This window comes from Mastigoproctus giganteus, chromosome 6 (genome assembly GCF_048544385.1).
Source record: "Mastigoproctus giganteus isolate SK-2022 chromosome 6, ASM4854438v1, whole genome shotgun sequence".
Taxonomy (NCBI): domain Eukaryota; kingdom Metazoa; phylum Arthropoda; class Arachnida; order Uropygi; family Thelyphonidae; genus Mastigoproctus; species Mastigoproctus giganteus.
In genome coordinates, this window is record NC_143580.1 from 154034363 (window position 1) to 154048033 (window position 13671).

Consider the following 13671-nt stretch of genomic DNA (forward strand, 5'->3'; position numbering starts at 1 on the left):
AAGAATCGGAAAGCCCCGGGGGAAGATGAAGTTACTGTAGAGTTGTTAAAATTGGGAGGAAGAGACATAACACAAAAACTGGCAAGGCTCTTCACAAAGTGCATTAGAAAAGGTGTGACGCCTAAGCAGTGGAATAATGCAATCATAGTTTTGCTGCATAAGAAAGGAGATAAATCAGAAATTGGAAATTATAGACCAATTAGCTTGTTATCCCATATCTACAAGTTGTTCACAAGGGTCATTACTAAAAGATTAGAAAGAATACTTGATGAGAATCAACCGAAAGAGCAAGCTGGCTTTAGGACAGGATTCTCAACTATGGATCACCTTCACGTAATATCACAGCTAATGGAGAAAGCAAATGAATATAAAACACCATTATGCCTGGCATTTGTGGATTATGAAAAGGCATTTGACTCCATACAGCATAAGGCAATGTTTCGGGCACTGGAAAGACAAGGCATAGATACTCCATATATTATGATTTTGAAGAAAATATATGAGAGTGCTACATCCTTTATTAGACTAGACAAAGACAGTAGCAAATTTAAAATCGAGAAAGGAGTTCGACAAGGAGACACAATATCTCCGAACCTGTTTACTGCTGCCCTTGAGGAAGCTTTCAGAAGATTAGACTGGTCGCAGAAAGGAGTCAATGTGAACGGAGAGTACCTAAACCATTTACGATTTGCAGATGACATTGTGGTCATAAGCCACGATCCCAAAGAATTAGAGGAAAATCTTAATCAGTTATGCACAGTTAGTAAGGATTTTGGACTAAAGATGAATATGGCTAAAACAAAAGTAATGATGAACAAGTATGCCACGGAAAGGGAAATAATGATTGAAGGAGCAGTAATTGAAAAGGTGGAGTCATATACTTATCTGGGACAAGTTATTAGCTGTAATAATGATAAATGGCTGGAAGTCAAGAGAAGAATAAATTTTGGATGGATAGCATTCAGGAAATATAGTCACATACTGAAGAGCAATATCCCAGTTTGTCTGAAACGTAAAATAATGAATCAATGTATACTCCCCACCATGACTTATGGAAGTGAAACTTGGGCACTCACAAAAAGAATGGAAGAGAAGCTAAGAACTACACAGCGAAGAATGGAACGAATTATATTGGGAATCAGACTGTTAGATAAGAAGAGAAACACATGGATTAGGCAGCAAACTCAAGTAAAGGACATTCTTATCAAAACTAAAGAACTAAAATGGTCTTGGGCAGGACACATAGCTCGAAGACATGATGACAGATGGACTAAGAAAATAACAGAATGGTACCCAAGAAGAGCTAGAAGAAAACCTGGAAGACAAGGGCGGAGAGGGATAGATGAAATTCATGAGTTTTTGAGTAGTAAATGGATGGCCAGTGCTCAAAACAGAAGGAACTGGAAAGTTGCTGGAGAGGCCTTCATCCTGCAGTGGATTGAAAATGGCTGATGATGATGATGATGATATGGTAATATCTTACCTTGCCAACGTAATTACTGGGATAATTTATTAAATCTTTGCATTTCTAACAGTTACATATATAATGGTAGCAATGTTTTCATACAGCATACAGGCATTGCTATGGGGGCATGTAGCTCTTGCCTAATTGCTAACCTGTATTTACATCATTTTGAAAATAATTTTAGTAAAGATATTATCATGTATAAATATATTGACGACCTAATTGTGTTTAATTATCCTAACTTTCATGCAGAAGCTACTAAATATTACCCACAAGAATTGGTTCTAGAGGTTACTAACACGAACAGTAGTAATAAAGCTACCTATCTGGATATAGACATACATATAAATAATAATTATTTATATAAATAAATAAATAAATTTTCTGTTTATACTCTGGCACGACAACCAAGTCAGTAGAGTTTACAATAAATCGTCAATACAAATATTTATCGTATTTAGTAGTCACGGGCTTGAACCCCGGTGCACTCAAGAAACGCGTGCTATGCACTCTCGCTCCTCACCACTGGGCTATCTCAAGCCTGATATACTAAGGTATATGACAAACGCAGGGAATTTAAGTTCAAATCTATAGACCTAACCAGTTGGTTTTCCAATATCTCTATATGTATCCATAAAAACATTATATTTGCACAATCTATCAGAAGGATAAAAAAATTTGCAACAATACTAGTGATATTATCGACATGCTTATCGACCTCAAACAAAAATTAATAGGTAACGGTTTCCCGCATAATTTTATTATGAAGAATATGTATACAGCCATGGCTATAGCCCTTGAAAAATACCACCATAACATAAACCTTTTGGAAACCATAGCAGCTGTTAGGCAGACTTAACTGTGGTTTATTTTTGGATATATATACATAGTAATCGTTATTTTAGGATCTATAATTATCGGAATCTTGGAATTTGGTTTATTACATCAGTATCGGTTACGTGTAACAGTTTCTACATAGCCTATGTATATACATGTACATAGTAGGTACTGCAGTAGTAACATGCCATATATAGCTAACACTCATTGAAAAAGTCGTACCTATATGTGTTGCTACAGTAGGAATTAATTGCTTTCCTCTTCTACCACTGAGAACTTAATTGGTTCTGCTTTCTGCTTTCGCCACGATAGAGGGCGTTTCCTATCCATTTATCTAGTAATTTCATTTTTGTAACTGCTTGACACATCAGAGTTGGCGCTGTCTTCACCTATAGGTATATACGACATGTGCTTTGACTTACGGTCTTTCTTGTCTGCGCCTCAACAGGGTAAGGTAATGTATATTTAACGCTGTAGTAACCGTGTGTTTGCACTATGGCATATCCTACTCCCTATAACCCTAACATTTTCACTACGAAATTTGCCTATTTCACGTTTAGAATTTTATATTAGGAATTAGCCATTCCAGTATTCCACTATTCGATATATATTACCATCTTTTACCGGCTCTTCTTACTATACCAGGATCCCTTTCTTATAGGGTCGGGATGTTACGTTCCCGGTAATATCCGATGTACAATCGTATAAACACTTTTCCTTCACTTTTTACTATCTTATTCTCTTTCTCATACCTCATGAACTATTAGAGCAATTCGAGGGGGATTGAGGTACTATTACTTTAACTAGCCTTCTCTCCATTCTCCTTTTGTTAGCTTATTTAGCCTACTATGTTTAGCAGATTATTTGGTTCTCAGCATTACTTATTTATTATTTTGGTTTCAGCTATCGGTCGGGCTATATGTCATCCAGTCTGTATGCTGCAAAATTACTATTAATAAGCTACTTAATTTCTTTATTTTAATTTTACTATTATTATTATAATTTCTATCTTATTATATTATACCCATCTTACGGGTACTTAGGGACTTCTTTAGGTCCTAGTTATACAGGCAGATGACAACAGAAACTGATAGCTCTGCCAGCCATGGGTTTGGTATTTTGTAGGGGTTTAGCCCTCGACAAAGTCCCTTGCAAAGTATCTTTTCCCATGGACGGCTATTTATATATAATTTTTATTGAGTTTAATATTTATGTTTAACCATTGTTACCTAGGGTCCGGTTAGTTCATGGATTGCTTCGTGATTTTAAACACAGGATGGCCTCTAAATTTTAACATTATTTCATTACTATATATAATGCTAGATATGATGGAAAAAAAATATCAGTTTGGTAAAGCAGTAGCAGTTATTGGGTGAGATACGGTGCAATATGTGGACGCTCTGTGCGTCAAACACCCGAGTAATGTGCATAAGCCAACACTGGCACTATGGCAAAACCTAGACATACAATATATAATTAAAAGGTAAGCGTAAAACAAAAGATAAAGCATAGAGCAAAAATGATGAAAGCAATATATGATAGAGCAAACCATAAGATTGAGCAAAGGAAATAAAATAAAATAATGAGGTTAAAATGTATAACAGTACTGAGGCAAAGTTATAAAGCAATGATGTAAATTATAAAAAAGGGTCAATTATGGGTATGTAGATACATTAAAAGGGACTTTGTCTATGGCAAACCTGCTCAATGTATCAGCCCATAATTAACGTGGCTATCTGTTTCTGTAGTCAACTGCCAGCAAATCTAGGTAACCATATAAGTAGGATGGTAAAACGGTAATAATAATAAGCCGAAAGCTGGTAATAATAATAATCCGAAAGCTAGTAATATGCCGTATTTGGTAGGTAAGGAATTTAGAAGCAATAAGATGAGAGCCCAATGCTGGTAACAAGCTCATGTTTGATAAGTAGTTTGCTGGCGAGATGACTGTTAGCCCAACAGATAGCATAGTAGCATAAAAGAGAGTAAGAGTTCCATCCATTGTAGTTGTATATCTTTGTTGAATAGGCAGCTCGGGCTAAAAGGAAGGAGAACGGAAGTAGGATGTAGTATAGCAATAGTACCTCAATCCCCCCTCGAATTGCTCTAATATTTCATGAGATATGAAGGAAAATAGTGTATAAGGACTATATAGTTTATAGTCAAAAGTATACAAAAAGAGGAAAAACAATTTTACGTGGGAAGAAACAGGGAGCGTAACTTCCCGTCCCTTAAAGAAAGGGATCCTGGTATATGATTATAGGTATCACACTGTATAGGATGTGGGCAATATACTGTAATAGAAAATAGGAAGCCATTGATATAATTAGGATATAATATGGGTGATATATATATATATATATATAAGGAACGAAATCCTGGAGAACAAAAATATATAAAAATATAAATAGGTATGCTTACCACTGGTGAATGTGAAGAAAGAAAAAGACCGAGAAGTAGAGCACGTGTGTTATTTATTCGAAGCTAGTGGACGTAGGTGCCCTCTGGGTTTGGGAGTTGGTGAAATCGGAAACCAACCCCGAGGAAACAATGCCAATCAACGGTCGCACCCTCTGTAATCTAGGTGGACGTGTTAGCAGATTAAGTGTATTCATTTTATGTGATAAGTGGTGTTGCATAAGCAGAACGGTAGATGGTTCTCTGGAGGAAAGAGCATATGGCCAACGGCCAATAGGAATATAAGAAATAAAAGGTAATACAAGGAAATAAAGAAATTTATTCCTACCCATGGAGCAAATATAGGTACGACTTTTTTAATGAGTGTAAGCTATATGTAGTATAAATTATGTAGGAATATATTACCTTTTATTTCTTTATATTCCTATTGGCCGTTGCTATTGCTATTCTACATCCTACTTCCGTTCTCCTTCCTTTAGCCCGAGCTGCCTATTCAACAAAGATATATAACTACAATGGATGGAACTCTTACTCTCTTTTATGCTACTATGCTATCTGTAAGGCTAACAGTCATCTCGCCAGCAAACTACTTATCAAACACGAGCTTGTTACCAGCATTGGGCTCACATCTTATTGCTTCTAAATTCCTTACCTACCAAATATGGCGTATTACTAGCTTTCGGCTTATTATTATTACCGTTTTACCATCCTACTGATATGCTTACCTAGATTTGCTGGCAGTTGACTACAGAAACAGATAGCTACATTAATTATGGGCTGATACATTGAGAGGGCTAGCCCTAGACAAAGTCCCTTTTACTGTATCTACATACCCATAATTGACCCTTTTTTAAAATTTACATCATTGCTTTATAATTTTGCCTCGGTACTGTTATACATTTTTACCTCATTATTTTATTTTATTTCCTTTGCTCAATCTTATAGTTTGCTCTATCATATATTGCTTTCATCATTTTTGCTCTATGCTTTATCTTTTGTTTTATGCTTACCTTTTAATTATATATTGTATCTCTAGGTTTCGCCATAGTGCCGGCATTGGCTTATGCACGTTACTCGGGTGTTTGACGCACAAAGCATCCATATTTTGCACCGTATCTCACCCAATAACTGCTACTGCTTTACCAAACTGATATTTTTTTTAGACTTATCTACACAGACCGATGTAATGCATAATCTTAGATGGCATTAATCGGTACTGATCTCAATAAATGATCTATAACAACAAAATTCATAAACAATCCTTCGCCTAATACTAATATATATATACACAGGGTGTCTCAAAAATATTGGTACAAACGTTTATGGGAGGTAGGTAACACCTAAAGGAATGTGAATTGCATAGAAACCCATAACCGGAAACGTCACGGGAAAGTTGTAGCAGAGGCACAAGAAGCAGAAATGACACAAGACAGCAAATAGTGGCAAACATTTATTTGACATAATATTAACAATGGAGTACGAGATGGATGCATTTCATGATGTTACAACAGATGCTCGAAGGTTCCACCATGACACGCGATGCATGCGTGACACGGAACGCAGCATGGATTGGCGGATATGGTCGAACACACCTGGAGTTTCTTTGACATTCGCAGCAGTGCAGACAAGTCTTGCCACGAGATCCATTTCCATCTCCACAGGCAATTCATACACGATAGATTTGAGGGCCCCCTCACAGAAAGAAATCAAGGCTCAATAAATCTGGTGAGCGTGGGGGCCAGGCAACGGGTCCACCACGGTCAATCCATCAACGCCCAAAATGCGTGTTCAAATGGTCACGAACTCACCTTCCATAATGGGCAGGCGCCCCGTCATGTTGAAACCAAATGTTGCATCTCGTATTTGCTGGAACATTGTCAAGTAACCCTGGTAGAACTTGTTCAAGAAAGATCCGATATTTAGCGGAGTTTATGCGGGATGGTAACAGGTATGGGCCAACTAAGCAGTCACCGACCATATCTGCTCACACATTTATTGCGAAGCAATGTTGGGCCGCGTGGGGTGCCTCACCATGTGGGTTGTCGTGAGCCCACACATGAGCATTATGCTGATTGAATAAGCCTTCCCAAGTGAAATAAGCCTCATCCGTGAACAAAACATAGGCTGGAAAATTCAAGTCTTGAACACTTTCTTGGAGAAACCACTGCGCAAAAGCCACACGTGCAGGATGATCTTGAGGGAGCAGTAACTGAACCCTTTGGAGATGAAAGGGGTGTAAGGAATCGTAGTGCCAGACATGCTGTACACTGCAACGAGACACTCCTAAGGCAGAGGCAGAGGCAACGGCACGTGTGCTGGTATTAGGATTATTCTGGACGGCATTCAACACACTTTCTTCCATTGGTGGAGTTCGCATCAAACGTGGTCTGTCCGCACTACTCCTGTTACCTCTAAATGACCCATAATTGCACAAATTTTGATGCACACGTGTAAACAAATGGTGGTCTGGTACATGTCTGTCTGGAAGTGTTCTCCATAAATTCGTTGAGCAGCTCATCCATTGCCCTCTGCTAATCCATATACGTCTGCCAGCTCACAGTTCGTATATCGATGCATGCTCTTCGTGTGGCGACTACCGCGCCGTCTACCGACTTACGGTGATGACGTTTCCAGTTATGGGTTCCTATGCAATTCACATTCCTTTAGATATTACCTACCTCCCCTAAACGTTTGTACCAATATTTTTGAGACACCCTGTATACACACACACACACACACAATATTCTCAGGAACTTACATACCTTCCATACGATCGTTTATTTTAAGGACCAATGATATTTGCAGGTACCGATGGCTTTCCTATATAGCTGGAACAATACATGGGTGGAAATTTTCAGACTCATGGCGCATGGCACATCACTCGTACGATTGCTCTCAACAAATTAGCGTCATTTTTGTTGTTCAATGCATGGCTCGCGGTACATCACTCGTATAATTGTTTCAGATCTATGACGATCTGAAACTTAAAGCTACATCAACCAGTGGCATTACTGTGTGCTTTGAAGACTTTAAAGCTGAGAAGGAAGACTTTAAAGCTGTTAGAGACTGCTTCAAGTGCTTCAAAAAAAAGGGCAAATATCAAAAGTGTTGAAAGGCATTGGGAAGCATCCAGTGCTGATAAAAAAGCAGCTGAGACCTTTAAAATTGAATTCCAAGAGGGAGTGTTATATTCCCCAGGAAGTTTTTAACCTTGACGAAACCTGCCTCTTCTGGAAGCAAATGCCCAGGAGAATGTACATCACTAAGGATGAGGCTAGCTTATGTGGGCATAAGCGTTATGAAAGATAGGCTCACTCTCCTGTTGAGTGCCAATGCCTCTTGAGATTTTAAGCTGAAGCCTCTGCTTGTGTACCACTGTAACACCCACAGAGTATTTAAACAACAAAAGGTCGACAAAGGCTGTAAGTGTTTTTGCGCAATAACAAGAAGACCTGGGTTACAGTACATGTCTTTAATGAATGGAAGTTTTAAGTTTGTTTTCTGTCCTTCAGTAGGGAGTTATCTTGAGAAAAAATAAGCTTCAGTGTGAAGACACTGCTCCTGCTGGATAATGTGACAAGCCATGATCCCAACCTTGTTCAATCTCTTGAGGCACAATTTGACTTTGTTCAATAAAATTTTTGCCACCCAACACCACTCCTCCTCTTCAACCAATGGACCAGCAAGTGATTGCAAACGTCAAGAAAATCTACACCACGAAAATGTTTGCAAGTTGCTTTGCAGCGACCTCTAGTGAAAATGCTGTCACCCTCAAAGATTTTTGGAGGTCGAAGTTAAACATGCTGGATTGTGTGAGGCTGATTGTAAGTTCTTGGAATGATGTTTCCACCAGATGCTTAATTCGGCCTTGAAAAACATCTGGCCTTTAATTATCCATAACATTGACAGATTTGAAGATGATGGTGCTTTGATAAATGATATTGTCACTCTTGAAAAATAAAAGAGTCAGGATGTTACCGAAGAGGATGTGGAGGACGTTATTGATGCTCGTGGGCCTGAGCTAACAACAGAGGAGCTACAAGAGTTGGAGAAAATTACAGTGACACTGGAGAGGAAGAGGAAGAAAAAGACCCCCAAAAAGTATCAGCTGAAGACTGTCATTTCTTGTTTGGAGAATTTAAAAGAAGTAAAAAAAAAGCACCCCCAACACTGAACTCATGATGTGCAACAGGGAAGACAAAGTCATTTCTTACTTCAGGAAGCTACAAAAAAGTCGTAAAAAACAGTGCACTTTGGACAGTTTCTTTGCCAGTAGCAACAAAAGGCCGAAAAGACACCTGCCACTTGATATAGTCCCACCACCAACTATGCCACCATTGACTTCATCAGCTCTGTACTAGTCTAAAGTAAATTAGCACTTACCTTAGACTGATTTCATCAGTCTAAGGTAAGTACTAATTAATTAGCATTTACCTTAGACTGATGAAATCAGTCTAAGGTAAATGCTAATTTATTGTTTTTTTTTATTTTTTATTTTAAGATGTTTTATGACCTGTTTATTAAATAATCTTTATAAAACACAAATTTTTAATGTAAAAATGAAGTATAACATGTAAGAAATACCTATCCCATGTGTTGTTGGGGAATAGGAAATCCATGTATTATTGGTTTCAACTTACAATATTTTCAACATACAATGGGTTTTGTAGAAAGAATTACCATCGGATGTTGGGGCCCCACTGTGTGTGTGTGTGTGTGTGTGTGTGTGTGTGTGTGTGTGTGTGTGTGTGTGTGTGTGTGTGTGTGTGTGTGTGTGTATAAAATCATACATACCTCTACTAAACGACTACCCTGTCTTAATCCTGCTTGCCAAGCAAAGCCATAATTTTCCACTTCAGTTATAATGCCCTCATACTGTACATGAAATCCAAGCTGTCCCAGACTATTCCTCCGCAATATAAGTTCTTGTGTCTGTAACAGAAATGGAGAGAAAAAAATAAAGAAATAAATAATTAACATTGTTAATACACTGCCATAGGATTTACACAGCACTGAAAATACTCAGTTAAGTAACTATTATTTACTGCCAAAATGTTTACCTCACAACCTTGAGTAACACATGCCATTCTGCTTACTATCTCTTGAATTTCATCAACATCAGGATCTTTAGTTCGAATTACCAAACATTCTCCTTGATGGTAAAAAATCTTCAGACTATTAAAAAAGAAAAAGGTCCATGTCAATTGCAACAAAAATAGTGGTAGCTTTTAATTTTGTTTCTTTAATAAGAAAAGGAAATAGAGTAAACTCCCACATAACAACTACCTCTTTGGGGGCATGAGCCATTTTGTTTTAGTAAAATTTTGTTCTAATGAATATTGCTCAAAATTATTTTAAAATTACTGTTATTTGTTCAAATAATTTCTCCTGCACTTTTCTAAAATGCAAAAATTGTCATTTCTGCTTCAATTTAACAAAATATTAGCAATAAATAAAAGAAAAACATACAAGAAATGCCTTGGTTCATTTAAATGGAATGCCACAGCATTATGGCCAGTAATACCAAATCTCTGACCTACAAATATGACAAAAGACATTCATGGATCAGGTAACTTCATATATATACAGGGTGATTCACTATCAGTGCGACAAACTTGCAGGAGGTGTAGGGGGCACAAAGACGAATCGGAATCACATAGCATTGCAGGGTCCGAAATGCCTTCTTCATGCGGTAGAGGATGTCGAACGGGAGGTCGCGTGAACAGCGATCTCACTGGAAGTCAGCATTTGCGAACCGTTTCTGTTGAAGAAACCAAGTAGCAAAAGTCCTCCAGAGTGGATAATCCGCAGGCTCCAATGATTGGATGCATTGCAGATGGTATGAACTCATTTGGTTTGTTGACCAAATTGGGAAATACCCAATCGTTGGCCTATCGCTCGAGTACTCAGATTGCCTTCTGCAAGACGTAGGACATTCTCCTCATTGTCTGGCGTCCTCGTTGTTCGCTCTCGATTCATGGTACCTCTCTTGAAACAACCAGTCTCACATAACCTTCTGTGCACACGTGCAAAAATCGTATGATGAGGAGCACGCCTGTGCGGGAAACGTTCCTGGTACAAGCGCAGAGCGGCGCCCCCGTTACAGTCTGCAGCTCCATACGCGAGGTGCATGTCGGCCAGTTCAACATTTGAATACTCGTCCATCCTACTGCCTCAGGAACCAGTTCGCAAATGCTGACTTCCAGCAGGATCGCTGTTCACGCGACCTCCCGTTCGACATCCTCTACCGCATGAAGAAGGCATTTCGGACCCTGCAATGCTATGTGATTCCGATTCGTCTTTGTGCCCCCTACACCTCCTGCAAGTTTGTCGCACTGGTAGTGAATCACCCTGTATATATACAATAGAACCCTATTAAGAAGTTTTCCAAGAGGGCGGGGGGAAATGTTATTTTGGTTTTTAGGAGCATTAGCAACTAAGGCCATATTGCTCTGGGGATATGCAGTGGTCATTCCGTGACCTTTCCGTATCCTCTGTATTTGGTGGGCACGGGCTCGAACCCCGGTCTAATCAAGAAGCGTGTGTTACACACTGCTGCTCCTGCCCACCTGGCTACGGAGGTGCCCCAAGAGGGCGGAGGTTTAGAACTTCTTAAGAGGGAAAACTTCTTAGAAGGGAAAATGACGTAAGGATACGAAATATTAACTAACATAAATAAAAATGAAAAGATATGAATATATAAGTTGATGATTTTTAAGTACTGTTTCAGAATTCATAAATATTTTACTCTGCCTATAGGAAACATTTTTAAACTGAGGATTTCTGATTGTTTAACATTCTGTTCATTAAATCGGTATAATTAATATTAATATTTGTAGTTAAAATAAAATTGCCATGGGACAAATAAAATATGGTTATTCTTTAAAGAATTACGAAAGATACTAATGGTAAGAAATAAACAATGTATTATAAATTTAGCTTTCAGCATACCTTAAAAGATCATAATTACAATAAGACACAGCAAATCCACTAAATAATTCAGAACTGTTCAAGATCATCAGAACTTAACAGCCAACGCTTCACTGGCCTTCACGCTATCCAATTATAGATATTGATGAAAACAATTTGCAATATATCACTTGCATTATATCAAAATGTTTTAGGGCTGAAAGCGTCAGACTACGGAAAATTCACTAATCAAACAAGTTAGTGAATTATGAGTAATTATGGTTACAAATTAGTAATTATGGTTAAATGATGCCATTTCACCAAAGTAGGTGAAATGGCATCATTTTTGTTACATCTCATATTGTGAAGGCAATATGAGAATTCACAATATGAGATAAAACAAAAACGATGCCATTTCATCTATTTCAGTGATTTACTAGGAACTAAAATGATGCTATGCATTAACTTGTTCGATTATCAAAATGGTTATATTCTTTAATATTTTTTTAAAACGTCATTATAATAATACACTGTGTACCCTTTGTCATGCACTTTTTATATGGGAAAGCTTTTTACCCAGGTAACTTTTTACACAGAAAATAATACATTACAATATATAGAGTTGAAATTGGGAATTAAGAAACCAAACCTAATACAGCGGAAAACTTCTTATACAGGAATTTCTTATTCAGCTTCTACTGTGTGTGTATATATACATATACATATATAAATACTGTATTCCTTAGATTCTAGGGTCCACTTTTTTTCCCTCTATAAACGTCTCTAAAAATGGGGTGCGTCTTACAATTGCAGTTTTTTTTTTTTTTTTTCGAATTTTCCCGTGCTTTGCACAGAACCACACATTTTGTTTTTAAAGGGGAACCCCACCTCCAAGTTTGACTGTTATCGCATTCTCCAATTCCATTGGAGAATAAAGTGGCATGGGTGATTTCACGTGCTTTCAAAATGTGAAGCCACTGTTATTTCACTATATTGTGGAGCTCACTTAGCAAAAACTAGGAAGTTTTGTTTGTATCTTCAAAAGTACATAAGTGGAGTTACTATATTTCGTTAATTTTGATCCCTTATTGCATATTGAAATGTCAATCAAAAAGATTGCACTGCGAAGCTGAAACGAAAAGTTATTGTGTATGAAAAAGAACATGGAAAGAGAGCTGCGGTCGACATTTTGACATTAGTGAAGTAAATGTTTGCCGTTGGAGAAATGATTGCAATTCCATATTTTCGCAAAGCAACAACCAAGTGCTTTACAGAGCCTAAGAAAGAAAGATTTCCACAAGTCGATGAAGCTGTGATACATTTTGTAACAGAGACACGTGCAAAAGGATTTCCCATCACTCGACAAGTCATGAAATTGAAAGCCGGAGAAATTGCCAAGTCCCTCGGAATAGAGAAAATAATTTTTAAAGGCAGGCTGGTGCAACAGACTCGTGCGTCGTAGTGGATTATCGTTAAAGCACCGAACATCTACCTGTCAAAAAATTCCTGCAGACTTTAAACAGAAGCTGATTAACTTTCAGCAACGGGTGTGATGAAATTAAGGAAAAAAAGAAACTATGAGTTCAGTCAAACTGGAAATGCTGATGAAACTCCAGTCTTCTTCGAGACAAAGAAGACCGGGGTAATTTCGCCTCAAAATTACACCATTGACGCTAAAGGTGCTAAAGAAATCAAGATTATAAGCAACTATGAAAAACAGCATATCACTGTGATGCTATGCATCACCGCTGATGGTCGAAAGTTGTCACCATATTTATTTTAAATTGAAAAACCATACCGAAGAATGAAATTTTCCCCAAAAATGTTATTGTGCGTGCACAAAAAAATGGATGGATGTCGGCAGAGCTTATGGAAGACTGGCTAAATGTTGTGTGGAATAGACGTCCTAGAAGTATTTGTAATCCACCCAGCATACTAGTACTTGATGCATTTCGTGGACATTTGTTCGAAAGGGTCAAAAATAAAATCGTGCAAAAAGTTGGTGACTTGGTTGTGATTTCTGGTGGCATGATTAGCCGCCT

At 37.9% G+C, this 13671-nt stretch overlaps 1 protein-coding gene across 8 annotated transcripts in view; it reads right to left on the reverse strand.

The window, feature by feature from the left end:
• The window catches only part of LOC150084664 (signal-induced proliferation-associated 1-like protein 2), a 585655-nt gene that overhangs the window by 270689 nt on the left and 301295 nt on the right, over positions 1-13671 (reverse strand). For all 8 annotated transcript variants that reach the window (XM_090376537.1, XM_090376543.1, XM_090376536.1 and 5 more), the window contains 2 exons: positions 9781-9895; positions 9515-9652 (listed from right to left, as the gene is read on the reverse strand). In XM_090376537.1, the coding sequence (XP_090232663.1) occupies positions 9515-9652; positions 9781-9895 (253 nt within the window). The remainder of the gene's footprint in view (positions 1-9514; positions 9653-9780; positions 9896-13671) is intronic.